Raw genomic sequence first — 22,949 nt, 5'->3', positions numbered from 1 at the left:
TCCTAGGAAGCAGGTGCGAGCACCCTTAGGAATTTACCATATTGAGGATTAGGCATACAGATTTTATACACAAGTTCCATACTAAGTTTGCAGAGTTGCACCATTATGCTGCACTAACATTGAGAGAGAGAGAGACAGACAGACAGACAGAGACAGAGATGATATGATATGATTGTATTAGAGTCCGCTTGTATGATATGATATGATATGATATGATATAATATGATATGATATGATTGTATTAGAGTCCGATTGAGACCCTTCAGGATCTATGAGACTGGCGATCACTATTAACTAATAGTGATCAATGTTAACTGATAGTGATCCCTTACAAGCAGTACAAAAAATATATTACAAACTTACTTTGTAGTGAGTATTTGTGCTGCTAGCTTGTGTGCTAGTCCTAGTACCTTGCTGCAGTGTTCCAAAACTTCTTTTAAGTAGCTTCCTAGATTTTTGGCTGGCTGCTGTGTATATGCTAGTTACAGCCCTGTAAAGAGCACATCCAAACGTTGGGAACACCAGTCATGACAACAAGCTAATTTGTTATTCTGATCTTTCCAGCTTGCAAAAGATGTGCAAGCAGCGCAACATACTAACTACAAAACTGGAAAGAAATGTCTTGCCCACCACTTGGTTCTCCCTCTCATTAGGGGAGGGATTGAAAGCCTCCAATCCCCTTGTTCATTGAACTATTGTATGGTAGAAAACAAAGAAAAGGGATGTGTAAATTTCAAATAGCTTGTCTCAAAACCCAATGTCACTCACAGATGATGAGAACTCAAAAAAGTTAGTGGAGAACAATTTCACCAACCTCCACTACATGCAGCTACAAAGTAAGAAATGGGCAAATGAGCTATCTGTTGGAGTTCAGCATCTCTTGATGTACCATGGTTAGGGTAGGCATGAGCCTGCCCCTTGTGAGGCTAGTGTAGGAGGAGGGTTGGGAGCCTACCTGGGCATGTGTGTTTGCCAGGGCCTAGTGTTGTATCCAGCCACCTCTAGGGCAGATCTACCTGCTTGGAGGGTGTGCCAGGGCCTTGCACATGCACCAGGAGTGGAGCAGACCAGTGAGGATCTGTCCAGCCCAGATTCGGGACTGTTCAGGGCTCATATGGGCCTATTTGTTGCCATGATTGCAGCCTCTTTGCTGCGCATTGGAAGGCCAGGCTGAGGGCACTTGCAGGCCTGTTTATATGCAGCGATGGCAGCCCATGGAGGCACATTATATAGGCTAGGCCTTATGAGGCCACCCCCTAGGCTGTAGAACCTGACCTGTTTGGTTGGGTTCACCAGGAGCAGGGGAGGACCAACCTGCTGGTCGGCCCCCTGGTGGCTGTTCAGTCGGCCCTTACGAGTAGGTGGCATGCCATTTACAGCAGCTGACTAGGGGAGGGGGTGAGGCTATATATAGGACCCCCCTCTCGTGTTGTTTTCATCTCATCTAATGGAGGTTTTGCCCAGTAGTTGAAGGCTTTTCCTTGAGATAACTTTGCTTTATATAGGCCGCGAGGCTTTCCGAGGATGTTAATATATCTTTCTTTCTCTCTCCATTTCTGCAGTTTGGTTCTTGTGTGTGTGCTCTCTCTTTTCTGTTCAGTTTCCGCTGCACTCTCACATGGTATCTTGCGCCAAAGGTTGGCTAGAGACCCGAGACATGGAGGGAGCTTGGAGCCAGAAAACTGCATGGAGTTTTTGGGCTGCTGTTCAGAGGTGTCTGAAGAGTAGTGTGCGGAGGCATGGACAGTTCAGGTGTCAAGGAAGGTGCATGGTGTTTGAAGATGTTTTCAGATTTCGAAAGGAGGTGTTTTCAAGAGACGGGACAGAGAAGGTGTGAAGGTACCATGGCATCAAACCTCTTCATTATCTTCTCCAGCCCTCTCCTCTCTTTCTCCATCAATCCCCTTCTCTACCTTCTTTCCCATCCACTCTCTCTTCTCAGTTCGACTCTCCCTTCACTTCGACATGGCCACCCTGTCTGAGTCTGTCTTGCAGTCATATGATTTAGCAGACTTCATATTGGTGGGGGTTGTCACGCCTAATCATCTTGCAGCAAATCTAGGGATCCTGGAGCAGAAGGAGGTAGAGACCATGTCTCAGCTCTGGGACCGTGTCAATGCGAGGGTACGGTCTTTCATTTTCCTAAACTGTACTCGTCAAGTTATTAATCATTTAAAGCACATGACGGTGGCCAAAAGTACCTGGGAGCACTTGGCATCCTGGTACAACAGAACCTCTCCCATGAAGAGGTTCTCTTTGGAAGTTCAGATGAGGTTGTTGGATCCCACAAACTCTTCATCGATGCGAAAGCACATCAATAACTCTAGGAGCTTCAGCAAGAGATTCTCTAAGCAAGGAAGCAGATATCATCTGAGGACATGGCCATAACATTGTTGTCCCACTTGTCTTCTGCATTTGACTTATCCGCGGTATATCTTTCTTTCTCTCTCCATTTCTGCAGTTTGGTTCTTGTGTGTGTGCTCTCTCTTTTCTGTTCAGTTTCCGCTGCACTCTCACATGGTACCTTGCGCCAAAGGTTGGCTAGAGACCCGAGACATGGAGGGAGCTTGGAGCCAGAAAACTGCATGGAGTTTTTGGGCTGCTGTTCAGAGGTGTCTGAAGAGTAGTGTGCGGAGGCATGGACAGTTCAGGTGTCAAGGAAGGTGCATGGTGTTTGAAGATGTTTTCAGATTTCGAAAGGAGGTGTTTTCAAGAGACGGGACAGAGAAGGTGTGAAGGTACCATGGCATCAAACCTCTTCATTATCTTCTCCAGCCCTCTCCTCTCTTTCTCCATCAATCCCCTTCTCTACCTTCTTTCCCATCCACTCTCTCTTCTCAGTTCGACTCTCCCTTCACTTCGACATGGCCACCCTGTCTGAGTCTGTCTTGCAGTCATATGATTTAGCAGACTTCATATTGGTGGGGGTTGTCACGCCTAATCATCTTGCAGCAAATCTAGGGATCCTGGAGCAGAAGGAGGTAGAGACCATGTCTCAGCTCTGGGACAGTGTCAATGCGAGGGTACGGTCTTTCATTTTCCTAAACTGTACTCGTCAAGTTATTAATCATTTAAAGCACATGACAGTGGCCAAAAGTACCTGGGAGCACTTGGCATCCTGGTACAACAGAACCTCTCCCATGAAGAGGTTCTCTTTGGAAGTTCAGATGAGGTTGTTGGATCCCACAAACTCTTCATCGATGCGAAAGCACATCAATAACTCTAGGAGCTTCAGCAAGAGATTCTCTAAGCAAGGAAGCAGATATCATCTGAGGACATGGCCATAACATTGTTGTCCCACTTGTCTTCTGCATTTGACTTATCCGCGGTAACCAGTGGAAGGATGAATATGTTGACCTGGGAGGAATTGGTACCCATGGTGCTCACCCACGAGGAGAGATTTATGAGTTCCCAGGACAGTCGCTCGAAGGCCCTGACGGCTGAGCAGCAGGGAAGGAGGAAGATGTTAGATGCAGAAAGAGAAGCACTCAAGGTGTCGCGTACGTGTAACCGGTGATAGGACAAAACCTGTATCAAGTTTTTGAGCACTGTATATAGCTATGGGTAGGCACATAGTTGTACACATCTAGGGTAGGTATGGGCTTTTGGCATTTGTGGATTTTTCTTTCACAAGCATGATGGACTAATGTATAGTTTTTTGAGACAATAAAGTATGTTTTGCAGGGACTTCATGGGAAATGATGAAATGCAATGTGGTTGTACTAGACTTCCAAAGCAAGGGTGTCCAGTGTGTGGTCAAGTGAAATGTTTTTGGGGTCATGAAAATCAAGTCATGAAGGGTTTTTTTATTTTATTTTCCTGAGTCAATGTGCACTTGCATGTTACAGGAATTTGATATGTTCTGGTGTCCATGTCAAGGGGCTTTTCATGTGTGTGTATGGCAGTACATGCAAGTCTTAATGTGCATGCTAATGTGTGTGGGAATTGTGTGACCAAAGGTCCAAAATGTACATTTAATGTGCCTTGGGGGATATTTGCATTTTTTAAATGGAAGAGTGGTAAATCCTACATGATGAGGTGGCTGGACTGATTGGGAAGGCATCCTGCTCATGCAAAGGTGGCTACGTAGCAAGGAATGTAGAGCTTCTGGATTGCAATCGAGCACGTGTAGAGAAATCTAGAATTTCTGAAGTAAAGAGGAAGCGACGCACGTAACTAGGAGTCTAGTAGATGAAAGCGAAAGGCTAAGCGCCCATCAAGTGAAGGCCTACATACGTGATGGGAGGGGGATTTTTCCGACTGCATGCTTGGCACAAAGGGACTCCAAGTTTGGAAAGGATAAGCTCAGGGTGCTACGGGGTTACAGCTACGTGGTGAATTCAGATCGAATGGGAGAGAAGGGCTATTGCGGACGCTGCTGGTTATCTTCACGTAAGGAGTTTGTGAGCTTGTGTGCGCTGAGAAGACCTTGGCATTGGAGATCTCCAGAGATAGCGAGCTGTTTGTAGTTGGCTGAGCATGGCTACCACACAGGCAGGACGGTCGTCGTTTGCACGTGAGCTGATGCACAGAAGATCATCTAAAGGACCTGATGCACAGAAGATCATCTAAAGGACTGTTGGTGGCGCTACAATGCAGCATGGAGTAATCTTAGCGACAGAGACTCTATGAATTCCGTATGCAAGAGATAGAGGGACGAAGAAATTGCAGGCTCAGGGCAATGGAGCGTGACCTTCATCGATGATGGTTGTCCTAAAGGAGCTGGGCACTCTTCGTGGAAGAACATGAGATTGATGCTTGCTGCAGATGTTCGTCAATCACTGATCTTCTACTTTGTGAGGGAAGAGAAGCTATCCTAAAGGAATTGGAAGCCTCTTTGACATGGTTGTGATCTTATGCTGATTTGATCGTGGGAGATTTTTGGATACTGATAGAGAAGGACTGTTGGTGGCGCTGTTGCAGCTTTGTGGGAGTTACGAGCTGTTGTTCATGATGGAAGCTTAGGAGTGTGGGCTCTGGGTTCATAGTAATCTGAGGCTGACTGTTCTCTGAGTTTTGGGGGGAAGTTCAGTTCTAAGTTTATCTGTTTCGGGCTGTGTAGTCTTTTGGCTCTCTTTGAGTCTGTGTGATCCATGTTCAGTCAGTTTTGGTGGGGGGTTTGTCTCGGTGCCTAATACAAAGACGCATGCTCTGGTACCTGGTTCATAAGCTCATCATCTACGAGCCCACATTGCAGCTGATCCCTATGAAGTCTCAGCTATCTGACGTGGTGAAGTGCATAATTCCTTATTGTCTTTCCTTTTTTTTCCTTATCACCGGTGTGGCCAAAAAGGTCAATGTTGACAACGGTGTCCTTCAAAAAGAAAGTGAGAGGACTGGTGAGCAGACACAAGTAGATTCTTTGGCCGTCACTTCGATTGTTCCAACCTTCTAGCATCACGAAGCAGGATGAGCTGCCAGCAGGCATTCTTGTTCCACATGGAGGATTGCTTGCTTGTGTATGGCAACGGGTCCTGCTAGACAGGCGCAGTGGTGGAGTCGTCTTTGTTCGAGGCAGGCTTTCAGGTAAGACCTCGAGCCACAAGGAGTTGTTCCTGCTGCTGACTCAGGTGGCACTATGTATACCAGCATGTATTTGTTTTGACGTTATGACTTGGCAAACCTAGAGGGTGTTTCCATGTGTTTTGTTGCAGCTATTGTCTAAAGAGCTACTGGAGATCCGGATGGGTCAGATGATTGGGAATCCATCCACCGCAGTTTAATCCTAGTCAGCAGTTGGATGCCCATTAATTATGGAGCGCAGAGGTTCATCGATTTGAGGTCAGTCTACCAGTTTGGACCTGAGAGGGGGCTTTAGAGAGGGTTGTACAATTATGTGATACAGTACCCATGCAGGAAAGCAGACCTCGCACCGATGGCAGTATCAATTGGATTGTTGTACTAGTACAATACCAGACCAAAGGGGTTTGCCTACCACCTACGGTTTGGGAGCAGCAGTACCAGGTTTCCAATGATCATGCTGAGACGGTTCGTACCAAGAGGGGCTTCCTCGAAAGTACATGTGGCAATTTTCAGCGATGGAGGTTCGCACAACGGATTCCTTTAGTTGCTCTAGCGCACCCAACTCCCTAGCAATGATGTTACATCCAGGAGCCTCAAGGGGGTGTTGGAGTTGAACATCTCCTGATGTAGTATGGTTAGGGTAGGAGTGAGGGCCATTGTTGTGGGTGTGCCCACCCCTTGTGAGGTTAGTATAGGAGGAGATCCAGCCACCTCTAGTGCAGATATACCTGCTTGGGGGGTGTGCCAGGACTTTGCGCATGTGCCAAAAGAGGAGCAAACCAGTGCGGATCTGTCCAGTCCAGATTCCGGGCTGTTCAGGTCCCGTATGAGCCTATTTATTGCCGCGACTGCAGCCTCTTTGCTGCGCATTGGATAGGCCAGCTGAGGGCACTTGCAGGCCTGTTTATATGCAGCATGGGGCTTGTGAGGCCACCCCCTAGGCTATAGAACCAGACCTGTTTGGTTGGGTTCCTAGGGGAGCACAGCAGGGCCAGGAGCAGGGAGGACCACTTGCTGGTCAGCCCCCTGATGGCTGTTCAGTCGGCCCTTAGGAGCAGACGGTCGGCCATTTACAGCAGCCGACTAGAGGAGGGGGTGAGGCTATATATAGGCCCCCACTCTCTTGTTTTCATCTCATCTAGTACTAAGTAGAGGTTTTTCCCAATGGTTGAGGGTTTTTCCCTGAGATCCCTTTGAGTCTCTCTCTCTCTCTCTCTCTCTCTCTCTCTCTCTCCATCTCCATTTCTGCAGTTTGGTTCTTGTGCTCTCTCTCTCTCTCTCTCACAGGATGGGTTTGTCATTCCACCAGGCTATATAGGTATCCACATGTCCCACTCACTGAGGATTGCCCTTGGCCAGCTTAGAGTCTCTTCGCATCAGCTCGAGATAGAGGCTGGTAGGATGCGACGCATGGAGGATGGACGGCGACCAGGTCGAGAGACCAGGATCTGCCCTTGTTGCACCATGGGAGAGGTGGAGTCAGAGGAGCACTTCATTTGCAGATGCCCGCTATATTATGAGCTCAGAGGTAGATTCCACTGTCTCTTCACAGATGGCTTTGGACCTCTCTCACGAGTGATGGACTACGAGGATCAGCATTGCCTAGCTCTTTATGTCAGGGAGGCCACTATGCTTCAACGACACTACCTCAGAGACCATCAGCACAGACCGGAGCGTGATAGAGCCCAGCCTGATAGAGCTCAGGCACACGCTATACTAGAGGACAGAGACCAGGAGGAGCATGAGGAGGTCAGAGCTCACACAGGACACATGCCTCCACCCTGTGGATGTACATATGAGATGGTTTGTAGACGCCGCAGGATCTTGTTACATAGGGGACGTACTCGCCGCTTCATCTCCATACGATCCAGGATGATGGCAGCTTTTCGGAGGAGACTTACTCATGGAGATCTCGCCCCACCAGCCGCTCACCTCACCTTTGCTCAGATTTGTACTCTCATAGCAGGAGGCAGAGTCGATGGACAGGATTTCCAGTATTATTTTGGTTCTCAGACTCCGTGACACCTGGACTTGTATCTTTGCATTGGCATATTGTACTCATCCCCCCATTTTGCACCCAGGGGCAGTTTTCTTGCATCTAGTTTACTTTGTATTTAGGCTCAGATTTGACATTATGTACTTTCACTTGCATTATATTGCATAGCACTTAGATGATATTCGACGATGCCTCTTCTTTGTGGCACGTTGATTTTGTGCTATCTTGTATGCAGAGTTCTGGATGTCCCATGGGCCCATTTTGGCCTTTAGTGGACAATAATACACTTTCTTTCTTTCTCTCTCTCTCTCTCTCTCTCTCTCTCTCTCTCTCTCTCTCTCTCTCTCTCTCTCTCTAGACATTTTGGCCTTCAGACTCACTAGGTGGCTCACATCTCTTGGACTAGACATGGATAGACTGCCTCCCTTCCGATACAGCATAGATGCCCCTCATCTCGAGTTGACTCGCCACGAGCTTAGTCAGGTCACGAGAGCAGACTTGCTGCAGCTTCATACGTACCGCACTTGGATTTATCCCACGCAGCTTCCGACGAAGATGGCCACATATCGTGACCACTTCCTTCGGATCTCAGAGGATGGATTTGTCATTCCACTAGGCTACACAGGTATCCACATGTCCCACTCACTGAGGATTGCCCTTGGCCAGCTTAGAGTCTCTTCGCATCAGCTCGAGATAGAGGCTGGTAGGATGCGACGCATGGAGGATGGACGGCGTCCAGGCCGAGAGACCAGGATCTGCCCTTGTTGCACCATGGGAGAGGTGGAGTCAGAGGAGCACTTCATTTGCAGATGCCCGCTATATTATGAGATCAGAGGGAGATTCCACTGTCTCTTCACGGATGGCTTTGGACCTCTCTCACGAGTGATGGATTATGAGGATCAGCATTGCCTAGCTCTTTATGTCAAGGAGGCCACTATGCTTCGACGACACTACCTCAGAGACCATCAGCACAGACCGGAGCGTGATAGAGCCCAGCCCGATAGAGCTCAGACACACGCTATACCAGATGACAGGTATCAGGAGGAGCACGAGGAGGTCAGAGCTCACACAGGACACATGCCTCCACCCTGTGGATGTACATATGAGATGGTTTGTAGACGCCGCAGGATCTTGTTACATAGGGGACGTACTCGCCACTTCATCTCCAGACGATCCAGGATGATGGCAGCTTTTCGGAGGAGACTTACTCATGGAGATCTCGCCCCACCAGCCGCTCACCTCACTTTTGCTCAGATTTGTACTCTCATAGCAGGAGGCAGAGTCGATGGATAGGATTTCCAGTATTATTTTGGTTCTCAGACTCCGTGATACATGGACTTGTATCTTTGCATTGACATATTGTACTCATCCCCCCATTTTGCACCCAGGGGCGGTTTCCTTGCATCTAGCTTACTTTGTATTTAGGCTCGGATTTGACAGTATGTACTTTCACTTGCATTGTATTGCGTAGCACTTAGATGATATTCGACGATGCCTCTTCTTTGTGGCACGTTGATTTTGTGCTATCTTGTACGCAGAGTTCTTGATGTCCCATGGGCCCATTTTGGCCTTTAGTGGACAATAATACACTTTCTTTCTTTCTTTCTTTCTTCTCTCTCCATCTCCATTTCTGCAGTTTGATTCTTGTGTGTGTGCTCTCTCTCTCTCTCTCTCTCTCTCCATCTCCATTTGTGCAGTTTGGTTCTTGTGTGTGTGCTCTCTCTTTTCTGTTTAGTTTCCTCTGCACTCTCACAGTATCTACTTTTAAATTTGTACTCAAACGACTCAAGTTGGAGGATCGTCCTACTTCTAGCCCCACCTCAACCTCTGCCATTTCCCAAAACCACACATACACCCATGCCCCCCTTCTACTTCAGGTCCACCATCTTCACCTCAACTAATCTACCCCACCTTTAACTTTCCCCTTGAGGCAACACCATTCTCTCCCTATACTTTAGAGATTCTGAAACCAGCCTCAAGGCCAACAAGAGGGCAGTGATAGACTACTAACCAGCAAAGGCTTTCACATTAAAATACTCAGAAAAAAGCCACACCAATTGGGAGCTAGAGTGCTCCTGCTCAAGAACAAGGACACGGATTGGCCCCAAACCTCGCCCCTTTTAGTAATTCTTTATTAATTGGAGAACCTTGCAAATTGGACTAAATGATCAGCCTGCAATCTCGGAAACTTGCACTCGAAATGGAAGCATTCCACTGTAAACCACCCTATCAACAAAGTCTCTCCAAGACAGCTCACAACCAAAGAGCAGATCAAGAGGAAGCAACCAATTTCTCCTAGTCAATCCGGGGGCATCCAACTTAGCTCATACATGAGCTTGTGCAACCCAGTCTCAATGGTGCATTATCCTGCTTGTAGATCAGCATAACCTGCCCATACCACAGCAATGACCACGGAAGAGAGAGAAAGAGAGAGAGAGAGAGAGAGAGAGAGAGAAAGTTGTATTAACGTCTTCAGGAGACCTCGCAGGTCTATGAGACAAGATACAAGATATATGTAACCCATACAAGCCACTGTGGGCTGAAGCAAAGGGCACACTAAGGCCCTTGCTGAGTGCTAAATGATAAGAGAGAGAGAGAGAGACGATTAAATGTAACCACCCCCTTCCAGAGCGGTTTGTGGCTTGTAAGCTTGGCCTTGTGAGCAGCCAGTCCCTCTACCTATGGACCTGTCAGCCCACGAGCCTCTTTAGCACTGGTTGTTCATCATACGAACAATCCACAATGCAGAAAGCTATCTCAAGGCCTCCCGTATGGAAAGTAGACTAACCCACACAGTCCGAAATGCAGCATACGGCCCTCGGCGTGGATCCCGTACGTGAATTTGTCCGCCTTTTTTCCCCGTCCATGGCCAATTTGCCGTACAAAACCCATATATCTTCTTCCTGTTGGCGCCACACGATTTTTCCTATTATCTTCTTCCTGTTGGCAACACGATTTTTCCAAGTGCTTCCCCTTAGCCCGTGAACCATGCACATAATCTTTGAGGTTTTTAGTAGGTGCCACGTGGCACATACATTTCAGTTGCCCCCCATGCCCCCTCTAGTAGGACACTCTTAAGACCCAACTACTGGCCCAACTTGAATTTCTAAAGGTCCTTTGCCTCCTCTTTGGACCAACCCACAAATTCACCCCCAAGGCACTCATCCCTAGGGGAAACTTTGCACAACCACATCCCATGGCCTTTTCCAGGGTCCTGCCCACATTGAAGTTCAAAAACTCATGCCCTCGTGACAGATTCCTCGGTCAAGAATCATACACGATATAGCTGACTACCTTTGCCTCAACAAGGACCTAGCTATATCATGGATAGAGAAGGTACGAGCACTACACCATACTAACCTCATCTACAAGAAGACCTTCAAAGAACACAATAGTGCCAATGAGCAAAATAAAAGTGCATTCAAATGAAAAATTGATCTTTCGACATTTGAAGATTATGTGAGGTTTAAGAAGCAAGATCATTATTACTTTGTATACCAAGAAGGAACCCAAATCGGTAGTTACTTCATTCTCAAGAGGACTTAGCAATGCTGTCAAAGTCAGAGTATTCTCGAATGGCTCACAATTGTGGTAATTACATTTGAGAACCTGAAAATTTGATCCTCTCTCTACCACAATGTGGCGGCAATATTAACCCCTCAAATAGTTGTTAGCTGACAAGGACCTACTTCCTTAGGTTGCTTTAACATATCTGAACAAAATTTCTGCAGCCAGGAAAATCCTGTTTTGGCTTCCCACACCTTTGGCCCACAAGTTGCTGGGACCAAGTATTTTCCGTGTTTGACATATTGGGAAAACAAAGATAATGTTTGCCATGGCTGGTCTATATTTCTCATCCGCTTCACACAAAGCTTTGATGGATCATACTAGTAGTTAGTGGCTCACTATATAGAGATTGTGCTGCCTCAGAAGAAAGGTATGCCCAGCTTCAGAACTTAAGAAATAAATCCTCAGGCCCAAATATTACAAAGCAGCTCAACCTCTAGAAATTCTATCTAGGAACATAGCACCCTATTCTATAGTCTAGTGCTGGCTAGTTATTTATGCCAAAGACCACACTCCGTGAAGAATAAAATATATATAAATCCCTCTTCAAATGAGTCTAGGCTGAGTGCAAGACCAAAGACAACGATATGCACTTTCCGCAATTGAGAAAGAAATGTTGACATGGCGAAAACCTATCCATCCAATCATGCTTCTACCCGTCCAAATGCCTTAATAATGAGAAATTCAAACCATGTGTGCCATTGTGGGGATCAAGGAAGTATTGTGAGAGCCCGTCATCAAACAAGTATGATCATCTGCTCATTCTGTGTTGCCATAATGTTTCAAAGAAACACTATAAATCTATTAGGGTAGATTCACTAGCTCCCCATAGAGGGGGTCAGTGGGCGGCCATGAAATGACCCATAAGCTTTAGTGAGATACATGCAGTGCTGTCTTTGTCAATTCCCTCCATGAGGGGCCTCGTTATCCGACTACTTTGACTCTCTACCACTCTTAAGACACCCACATCTATGTACTCGTACAGGAATTGTCATATCCACCCCCTGTCAAAATACTATATCTTACTACAATTAAGTACTCAGCTGAAAGTTCCGTCTCTGGAAAAAGTACTCAACTGAAACATTGGCCTATGACACTTGAGTGGCATCCTCAACAACTCATGTTTGCCACATCTCACACTAATCCTGGGCAATCACATGAGCATAATCCAAGACCATCTTGGGACCAATAAATTCCTGATATGCTCAAAAAGATTTGTAACTACTCCGTACTCCAAGAGATCACCAGGTTATCCCACTATGTCTATGTAGCTCTCAACTCTTTCCCTATCAGATGTCCATCAGCTTGAGCAAGGGATGTGCTTCTCAAACCTTGACCTTGTGTATTCAGCAAGCAACTACTCCACCATGCTTCTACTTCCCATTTGGTAGTCTTTCAAAAAAACTGTAACAATCCATACTCAAAGTAGTTGCAAACCTGTCATACCCTGGTAATCTGATAGCATAACGATTACTGTATCACCAATGCAGGAAACAACCCCATAAACTTTGGCTCAATCCTAAAATCATTTAGAAAGTGCAACTCTTCTTAACGGCCTCCTTATTGTTCAACGATGTTCAATGGAACCTTCTCCCAAATGAGTGAAGCCTTCAAATATTTTTATTCTCAAAAACTGAACACAGCATCATGCTTTCCCTTCTTTTTGCCTTTTAAAGTAAGAAGTAATTTATTCCATTCAAAACAAATTAACCCAGAGGTGGGAGAGTGAACTCTATCCCTGGCCTCTACAATAATGTCACCTCATCCCAAGTGAAGTAACATGAAAAACAAGGAACAATCCCAGGTCCTCATGAATATCATCAATCTCTCCCAAGTGGCTGTGCTGAGGTCCCAATGCATTTCTCCCACTGACTCAGGATAATAAAAATGAGATCAGCCCAAATCAAAGCCAATATATCAGCAGCACTGGATACCTGTCCACCAATGACTTGAGCACATATTCGAACACCATATCCGCCGGAAACTACCTCCCAAGCTGAGCCTGCCTGTGATGAAGGCAGTGGGTCCTGATCCAAATGAAGTAAGAACAAATCCTGAGGATCCATGGTGCTCCAATCTGGAGGGCCACATCCATAATGCCCCTATATATGAAAAAGGCATGGTCACCTGCCTTTGACTCATGTAGAGCAAGGGCCCTAACCCTCTACCCCAAAGAGCTACTACTCACATCAGAGTGAAGGATTCACATGTGATGTAAAAGAATAATACGAAAACTTATGTCCAAACCACCCTGGCAATAAGGCAACTCCACAAACAGTACTTGCTAGATTCCTCTGAAGCCTGCCAAACATCTCTGGACTAGATAGAAGAGGAATCGGGACAAAACCCCAGAGCTATCTTTGAAGACGCAATAGAAACGCCCTCGGATCTCATAGTAAACACGGCACCTGAAGATGAAGTGCTTCTCCGTCTCAATCTCCAGGGTGTCACATAATATGCATATGCGCCTCTCCCTGCGTAGGCCCTCTGCTCTGCCGCTCTCGATATGAAGTCTATGTGAAGAGACCCGGAACTGCCCAATAGAGATCCTTAGTGAATGGGGTAAGTGGATCTACGTGTAGCCTGGTGGGTCAATGAAACTCTCCTCTGTGATATGCAAGCAGTGATCTCTGTAGAAGCTGAGCTTCACTAGGAGTTCGCTCGGTCCCAACCAGCTCCGGAATGTGTGTAGTTGTAAGAGATCCTCAAGGATTACCTGGTTGACCTCGTGTGACAGGAAGGGCGAAAACAAAGCATCCATATTGTACTGGAAGGGAGGGAGTCTATCCATGTGGAGCCCTAGTCGCTCAAACCATCTCTCTATGCGTGCATACCAACATCTCCGGTCCCCTCCTACCGAAAGTGCCATAGAGGAGGACAATGTTAGCCAAGGTAGTATGTTGCACCCATAAGTGTAATCCACGTACCCCTTGACTCAGTACAAATACATGATGACTTGAAATGCAGCATCTAGCTGTAATGGGGATGACCCAAACTCAGCCTGAATGATCTGGTGAGGAACGGATGGCTTACTGCGAATCATCCACGATAGCATGAGAACCTGTAGCCGCTCCACACAAGCCCACTCTATATCCGACAAGTCTGGCCCCCAACAAGGGCTGCCATACATCCCTGCTGGGCGGACCAAGGAGTCAAAAAGAAGCCCCTTGGTCCATGGATCCTAAAAGTGTGAGCGGAAGCACTACCTCTCTAGTCTGGCCAATGAAGCGTATCCCTGCCCAAGCGGGCCTGCATCGAGGGTATAGTGAAGATGGGTCCGGAGAAGACAACCCCAAGATACCTATATGGTATGAATAGTTAACCAAAGAAAGTAAGGGACTTTCTTGGCCATACTGATCCCCCAAAAATGAGACCAAAAACTTGACAGATAATGCTCTGAAATCTCCTGTGCCTTTTCCTTCTTTTTCTCCTTTTATAATCATTTTTTCCCCTTGCCTAGGAACCTCTCTTATGTTAATATACAACAGATATCTCACAAGTCCTAAGCGCTACTGTTAGAGTTCTATAGACAGGCATTGACCAGATAAAAGCAGCTAGGGTCACTCTCAGGGGGAAGACAGATGCTACTAAGCATCAAGACACACAACCCCCCCCCCCCCCCCCCCCTTTAAAAAAAAGGGTGAGCGAATTGGCTATAATGTGATTATTCCAGCTATTCTGCAAAATGGCACAGGAACACATTCATATGAGAGACCTCAAAGAGTAAACTTTTAAGAAAATTGCAAAGGAGTGACCCACTGAGGTTAGACATAAACTTTAAATTTCCCAGATTTTACAGTAGCCTATCAAGAAGGACAACATACGGCCACTCAAAATCTAGCCTGCATTGAGTATAAAAGGCATTCTTTTAAACTGCAAATCAAAACAACAAAATGCAAACCCATGAGTATACAGTACCCGAATGCAATCAAGAGGCGAGAGATGGTATGTTGAAATTCCACAAGTCGGATCACGAAATGGAAGAAATGGTTCGAACTCTGATAAAGGAGTATATGCTGCCTCTGCATCCCAACTTTCAAAAAGTACCAAATAAGCACCAAGCTGCAAAAGACAGCCGGCAGAATATTCACTTGATATTGGAAGTACTTTTGTTTATAATAGAGCAGTAAATGGATTCCTAGACATCAAAATTGACAGAATCCTCTAAATTCTGTTTGTTCATAATTCAAACTGCTTTTATTTGGAATTGTCAGGGCTCCATGAGTTCATTTATTTCTGGCACTCAGCTTTTTACAGCAACTGAAAACTGCTATGTACTACTATTTAAGGGGTAAAAACACACACCAAAACTGCTGCATTGGGCTTCTTCTTGGGATCAGAGCTGCAGCAAAAACAAACACAGCGTCCATGAAGCTCTCCTTCCTGACTAATGACAGACCACAATCAGCTCAATCAGACATACTGGTTCTTCAATTGCAGGTACCCCTCTGAAGATAAATCAAATCTCAAGCCCCGGACTCATTAAAGCAAAAGAGCTCCCAACGCATAAGAATTCAGAATAATGTATTATGTACCTACCCGTTTCTCAGTTTATTTGCCTACTAGATTAAAACCTATGCTCAAGTGATGAATGCTTTTGCATGTCGCCTTTAAGACCATGAAGCCTGCATCAGCTTCACAGTCTTCCGAGATTGTCTGGATTATTATCATGTTTTGTTTCATGTCAAAGCCTCTGTTATACTTTTGTTTATTTCATATGGTTGTTGATTTATTTTGTCAATTATGCTATATTGAATAAATCCTTTTGCACACTGCTTCCCTCCCATCACTTGAAGATATCCATGTTGCCTTTAGGTTTAAATGCATGACCATGGAGCCTTTATCTGCTCCACCTTGTCCCAGTTTGTAGGATTGTCTGATTATTATCCTGCTTTGTTTGATGAAAAGCCTCTTTTATAGCTTTTTAAAATTCATTTGATTGTTTGGTTTTTTCTTTCAGTTATTCTATATTGAATGTATCCTTTTGCACACTGCTTCCCTCCCATTGCTTGAATATAAGTAGCATTTAACATCCATACAACATAAAATGTCACTTTTAATGCCTGTAAATCCTCATCCGTGAGATGGAGATTTGTCTGCACATTCATGCACAGAGCATGATTACCAGAAGCAATAAAATAGACCACATACCACTTATGTGATGAAACACAAATTTTGAATCTAAGGATTTCATGCAAGGCCTTGGTATGTAGTTGCAAGACTGGATAGCATTTGAGCCTTTATAGCATGCTGTGGAGAGACTACTCTGCTCTTCATTTGTCTCAGGTAATGCGAGATTGGAAGGAATTAGCCTTCTTCAAAGGCAGAAGGGGAAGTGTGGGTGCTTCTTCAAATCTCAAACACAGATTGTTGGAAGGTGATGGACAAAGTGTACCGAAGCCATAAGAGTACCTACTTGAGAACTCGGTGAGAGTTCGTGTCCAAGTTATTAATATTCATTGGTTGCGGACCTTGCCAAAGGAAGAATGGGTTCAAACATACCCTCAGAGCATGGTGCCTGGAAGACTCCAGGTTGTTCACTCATTATTAGGGGAACAACTGGAAGATTGTGGTGGCTGGATTGCGCGAGTTCGAAGGCGGGAACGTGACCGAAGGTGGTGGTGCCAGGAGGTGCTACCAGATATGGATTAGTGTACCAAGATGGTGTGCGGAAGCGGAACTAGAGAAGGTGCAGCAGGAGCCTCTGGATGAAAAGTCACAAAAAGATTTCGACATCAAAATGTTCAAGAGGACTACGACCAAGGAGTTACTGGAGCATCGCCATCGACGTCTTCGCATTGGGCCTGGATGTGTCGGTGAGAGGGGATGTTGGAATGGTTACCTCCCCATCTGTGAGCCCCCAAATGAGGAGTGCATCGGGGGGGTCGACCAGAGATGGAATGGCCTGCCACATGGACAACATCTTGGCTGTCATCATGCATAGTTGCCAAGGAATGCCGTTCCATAGCTATGGAACGTTGGAACGGCGTTCTCTTCACTCAGCTTGAAGAGAACGTCTGTGGAACGTCTGGCCTCCGGAACGGCTATGGAACGTTCCATATCCCTTGTCTAGGTGTCATGTGCATGGTGTACCTAGGGTTGGAAAGCAGGTTAACGTGGGTTACGGGATAGCATAGGGCTGGATGGCTATTTTTAGCTGAGATTGCTATATATATAGATTGACTCATATATAGTGCTTGCTTTACATGGAGGGAGCTATTCATAGCATTATGCTATCTATAGGGGGTTACCTTCTATATAGAGGGAGGGCCAGTGCTATTGTGTAGATCAGTTGAGCACTCCTCAACTGATGGATGGGGCTTGGACCCAGGCCGGGACTCTGGCCATCTACATGGCGGATCATAGGTGGTGTATCGAAGGTCCTCTGGACGGGCTCAGGTAGTATGGGACGCCTGGGTTAGATACGGGCCTATGGATGAGTCGAGCTGTAGCCCATGTGCTCGCGGGTGGTCGGGAGGATCGAGGCACCTGCGCTATGATTCTGGTTGTATCGAGGACGAGATTCTAGGTCAATGATAGGGTCAGATCCTACGGGTCGTGTCATTTGGCCTCGAGGGGTTCAATTGATGGGGTTGTTCGAACAATGATTCCTCGATCTCAACCTAATATTTTGAGTTTAAGGATACTCAATAGATAAGGTTGATAGAATCATTTACCTTCAGGTAGGGATTTTACCATGCTTGTGTACGGATATGTCAACGAAATTAACTCTGTGGATTCAGGCGTTACTTGATTTCTCGAGGAGACTACTCGACGATATGTAACCTTGTTTAGATTGAGAGATTTACTTTCCTTGGGTTAGTTATCAAAGATTGTGGCTTTGGCCCTAGATTCTCTTTGATTTGAATCTCATGGAAAGTATAGCACACTCAAATTGATAGTCAGAGTATAGTTATTGGCATTGACTCATCTTCACAGAGAGTTTTCGGCCTTTCTAGTGAACTCAAGAGTGAGTTCTTAGAGGAAGGGGAGTATGTCATGTGCATGGTGTACCTAAGGTTGGATAGCAGGTTAACGTGGGTTATGGGATAGCATAGGGCTGGATGGCTATTTTTAGCCGAGATTGCTATATATATAGATTGACTCATATATAGTGCTTGCTTTACATGGAGGGAGCTATTCATAGCATTATGCTATCTATAGCGGGTTACCTTCTATATAGAGGGAGGACCAGTGCTATTGTGTAGATCAGTTGAGCACTCCTCAACTGATGGATGGGGCTTGGACCCAGGCCGGGACTCTGGCCATCTACATGGCGGATCATAGGTGGTGTATCGAAGGTCCTCTGAACGGGCTCAGGTGGTATGGGACGCCTGGGTTAGATACGGGCCTATGGATGAGTCGAGCTGTAGCCCACGTGCTCAGGGGTGGTCAGGAGGATCGCGGCACCTGCGCTATGATTCTGGTTGTATCGAGGACGAGATTCTAGGTCAGTGATAGGGTCGAATCCTGCGGGGTCGTGTCACTAGGGAACGTTCCCTAAGCCGTTCCCTTCATGCAAGTAAAGATTTGGGGCAAATTATCTAATCCTAATCTAATCGGCACGATTCGCCGCTCTGTGTGTTCCCCGCTTGTAGTTGACCTCCATGCTTTGCGTGTTTGCCGCTTGCAAGCTTGCTTCGACCTACAAGGCTGCATGCAACGCCTAGCCTATGCCTAGCAGCTTGCTAACGCTATAGCCTATCAAGCTACGCTAGCCTACGTTACCATCTCTTTTGTATTGTGTCCATAGATTTGGATGGAAATATATTATTTTGTTGTCTTCTATATCTGGCTGGTTCATTGTCTATTGATGAGTCTTCACATCTATCCTAAGCACATAACTTTAAGAAGTTTTTGATTCCACACCCCACACCACATTGTGTGAGCTCGTGGGAAATTCTATCAATCTTCCACTGTGCGTACCCTCTGTTGGTCAATTTCTAACAACTTGAGTCTACCTTCTGACCAACTGAAGCAAGATGGTCCCACACCACCTTCATCTTCGTCAGGTGGTCATGTACGTTGTCTCCCTTACTCATATCCAAATTGTATAACTAATGCTAGAGAGTGAGGATCCAAGACGTATTATTTGTCTCATACAGATCCTTCAGTATGGCCCATGCCTCTACAGACGTCTCCAACATCTAAATATGTGGAATCACTCTGTCTGCCGTTGTCCCCTATCAACATGGCTAGGGCTTGGACATCCTTATCTTCCCACGCTCTAAGGTCATCCACATCTACCGGCATCAGTAATCTTCCCTTGATGTCCAGTGGAACCTCCGCCTTTCGTCAATGCCCGTCATGAGCTTCCACAGTTTTCGAGCCACGAGATGGCTCCAGATCTTCACCTTCCATATGGGATGGTTAGTCCCATCCAGCTTCCCAGACTCGCCAAAGTTCGGGATAAAAGATGAAGATGAGAAGAGGAGGAAGGACGAGCAATGGTTGAAGAGGCTATGGATGCTTCTCTCTGCTCCATCTTTGCTGTAATAACACACAGCAGATCTGAAAATAGACTTGCAGTAGATAAATAGACCACGCAGCAATAAAAGATGAAGATGAGAAGAGAAGGAAGGACGAGCAATGGTTGAAGAGGCTATGGATGCTTCTCTCTACTCCATCTTTGCTGTAATAACACACAGCAGATCTGAAAATAGACTTGCAGTAGATAAATAGACCACGCAGCAAACCTGAGTGTAAATTGAAGTCGCCTTCTTGCCGAGGAACTCCTTCCTTCTAGAGCTGGAAACCTTGCTCTAATACCATGTTAGAAATAGGAGGATAGAATCACTCACACCTCTCTCTGACCAAGTACACTCACAAAAACTTGATGAAACACTCACAGTTTTAGATCTAGATAGGCAGCAAAAGAGGGAGAGAAGCTGAGAGTATATTCTTCCCCAAACTGTGAGTAAAAGAGGCTCAGTGTGAGCACAAAACAAGCTTCTCAAGGGTGAGGCAAAACTCTGCTGATATCTCGCCTCAGTGGACTCCAAGAGGCACTATCTTTGGTTGACTTCAGTGCTATAGTGAATGAGTAAATGGGGGGGTAGGAGGGGCCTTTTATAGCACAGGTCCAAGGCCAAAAAAACCAACCAGGGAGGCCGACTTGCCCTGCTGCACCTACCCCTTGTAGCAGACCAAGAAAACCGCCCAAGAGCAGGTCCATATGGCTGACCCTAGCTGGCCGACAGCAAGCCTATGTAAGGCTTTGTTGTAGGGCCTTTGCTGCCCTTGCCAGGCACATTAGAAAATCCCTTAATGGTAAAACTCCAGTAAAGGGTGAATTTCCAATGACCTCTTACCCAACGGTATGGGGCCAATGCCCATGATGTTTGGGCCATCAAAGTGTTGACACATCCAAAGAATGCAAGGGACCCCAAGGGGATGAGTGTGTGTGTGAGTGAAGGAACTGGAAGGAGGAAAGGAGACAAGGGAGCTAGAGGGAAGAAAGCATAACTTGAACTGGAAATGAAATGAAATGGAAAGAAAGGCAAGAACCAAAACGAAATCACTTACACGACCAAAAGCTCCACTGAGTTGATTGATGTGACAAGTGAAAGTTCAACACTCGTATAGAGTGTATATGGGATAACTCCCAATATGCCACATGGCACTCTCTCACACAAAGACTCATTAAACTAGTTTGTAGTACATACTAGAACACACTCTTTGACTATGATTTCTCCAACATCCCCTCTCAGAGCAAAGAGTGTGACACCCAACACGCAAGGAGTAAACCGATCCCCTCTCCACTGCAATATTGCAAAGAGCAAGTCCAACCGATCTCTACAGGTGCCTCTTCTGGTACTTGGTCTTCTGCAACCAAGTTGGCATGATGATCATCTTGCTCTTTTGCCTTTTCTTGAAGCAATTTGGACCCAGAAATCCGAGATCAGGAGGGGCATATGCTCAGACAGCGGACTCACATTGGTTGGGCACAGTGGGACAATGGTCCGGCCGGGTCTTTTGGCAGATGGAACAAATTACCCATGGAGGCAGAGGCGAGGCTTGGCACCATAGTACATCTGCGAGGGGCAGGGCAGCGGATGAGAGAGATTGACCTAGCCATCCCTGAGTCCTGGTGGAAGGGACAACATTTGGTTGGGGCAGTTTTCTCGGACTAGTGTCCCCTTGAGGATGATGATGTAGCGAGGCAGCACACAGCCCGGCTTCTTTCATGTAGGACCTGGAGGCCTACTTCATCCGCTCACTAAGAGAGACCCTGAGATGGATGGGGGTCTTGATGGGATTCACTGGCAGTTGATCAGAGTGGTGGGACGTTTGGGGAAGGAGTGGCACATTGACCCTCCCAGTATCTCAAAGCAGGATGCCCCCAGATGGCACCTCTGGTTGTGGGAGGGTAGACCCTTGAGGGAGGTCCATTGGGATCTGGTAGAGTGGTTCTAGCCCTCCAGGGGCGGCCTTGCCAAGCAGATGGACGAGGCACCCTTCTTTCCTTACACCACACAGATTGGCAAGAGGCTTCAAATGGACTCTTCAAGGTCGAACCCCTCAAGGGGGAGCAACATTGGGTGACCCAGAGAGTGCCCCGGGATGTCCGTTCCAGGTTTTGGACGCGGTTATGGTCCAGTTTGCAGCCGAGGAAGATATCCTACTTCTTAGCGCGCCCACAAAGGCTTGCCCATCGCATCGTGGTTGGAGTAGATGCGAGTGGAGGGGCACTGCTTGTTGCTCTGCTGGTTTCCTGGAGACGATCCCACACTACCTTTGGAGCTGTCGTAGAGCAGCGAGGATCTAGATGGGAGCCCTCAAGATCATGACCCATATATAGAGTATTCACAGAGGCTACACCTAGGGGATGGTGGCCTGGTTGACTGAGGGAGGACACGCGTTCCAGATTGATGAGATCTCCCCAGCCTACCGGATACAGGGTCAGATTCCTACTTCTCAGCGCACCCATGGAGGCTTGCCCATCGGACCGTGGTTGGAGTAGATGCAAGTGGAGGGGCAGTGCCATTGTTGCTCTGCTGGTTTCCTGGAGACGATCCCGCATTGCCTTTGGAGCTGTCGTAGAGCAGCCAAGATCTGGATGGGAGCCCTCAGGATCATGACCCGTATATAGAGTATTCACAGGCGCTACACCTAGGGGATGGTGGCATGGTTGATTGAGGGAGGACACGCGTTCCAGATTGAAGAGATCTCCCCAGCCTACCGAATACAAGGTCAAAGCATTCAGAGGATAGCGCTCCATGAGATAGCCCCTCCTGATAGCCTAGCTCCCCCTTCTCCTCCGGAGGACAACGTTTGGGAGATGGTAGCCAGTATCACTGCATGGAACATTTTGGTGGCTCATTGCAGTCTCGAGATGGATGAGCATCAGGTTCCACCCTCAGCTACCCTGGTCACCATCTGGCAGGATATCAGTTACACTCTACCCTCCACCTGGGAGCGTGGGACTCCAGGCTCTAGAGCGACTATCGAGAGGCGTGCTCGATTCTACAAGGCTTGGAGTACCAGAGATCCCCTAGGCAGTGAGTTGGGTTTCTCTGGAACAAGCCGGTTTTTTCTTTCAGCCTTTTCCGGTTTTTTCCATACTCAGCACCTTCGGGGCTGCTAGTTTGTATGAAGTCTTTCAAGCATTAATAGAAGTTTCCTTTCTTTGCCAAAAAAAAAAAGGTAGACTCAAGCCAGTTGGCCTTGATGGTACTTGGGATGCTACCACAGAGTTTCAAGAGCTTCGTTGCCAAACCTCTCACCTTTGAGGAGTTGGGTGGTCATTTTGTTTCCCATGGTCAGCGCCTCACGGAGAGTTGACTTGTATGGTTGAATTTTTTACAGCATTAATAGAAGGTTCTTTCATTCCTATAGGAAGGGTAATACTGATGTAGGTACT

General features: G+C 46.7%; 1 protein-coding gene across 1 annotated transcript in view; it reads right to left on the bottom strand.

Annotated features, from left to right (window-relative positions):
• Positions 1-22,949, bottom strand: part of LOC147881732 (uncharacterized) — a 91,292-nt gene that overhangs the window by 37,863 nt on the left and 30,480 nt on the right. Inside the window, exons 3-4 of the mRNA XM_087402011.1 lie at positions 15,392-15,469; positions 15,005-15,148 (exon numbers count right to left, since the gene is read on the bottom strand). Of these exons, the coding sequence (XP_087258137.1) occupies positions 15,005-15,148; positions 15,392-15,469 (222 nt within the window). The remainder of the gene's footprint in view (positions 1-15,004; positions 15,149-15,391; positions 15,470-22,949) is intronic.

Source organism: Dipteris shenzhenensis, chromosome 30 (assembly GCF_047967505.1).
Source record: "Dipteris shenzhenensis isolate YYH24624 ecotype China chromosome 30, Dip_SZ_1.0, whole genome shotgun sequence".
Taxonomy (NCBI): Eukaryota; Viridiplantae; Streptophyta; class Polypodiopsida; order Gleicheniales; family Dipteridaceae; genus Dipteris; species Dipteris shenzhenensis.
Note: the sequence above shows the minus strand (reverse complement) of the source record. Positions and strands in the feature narration are given on the sequence as shown.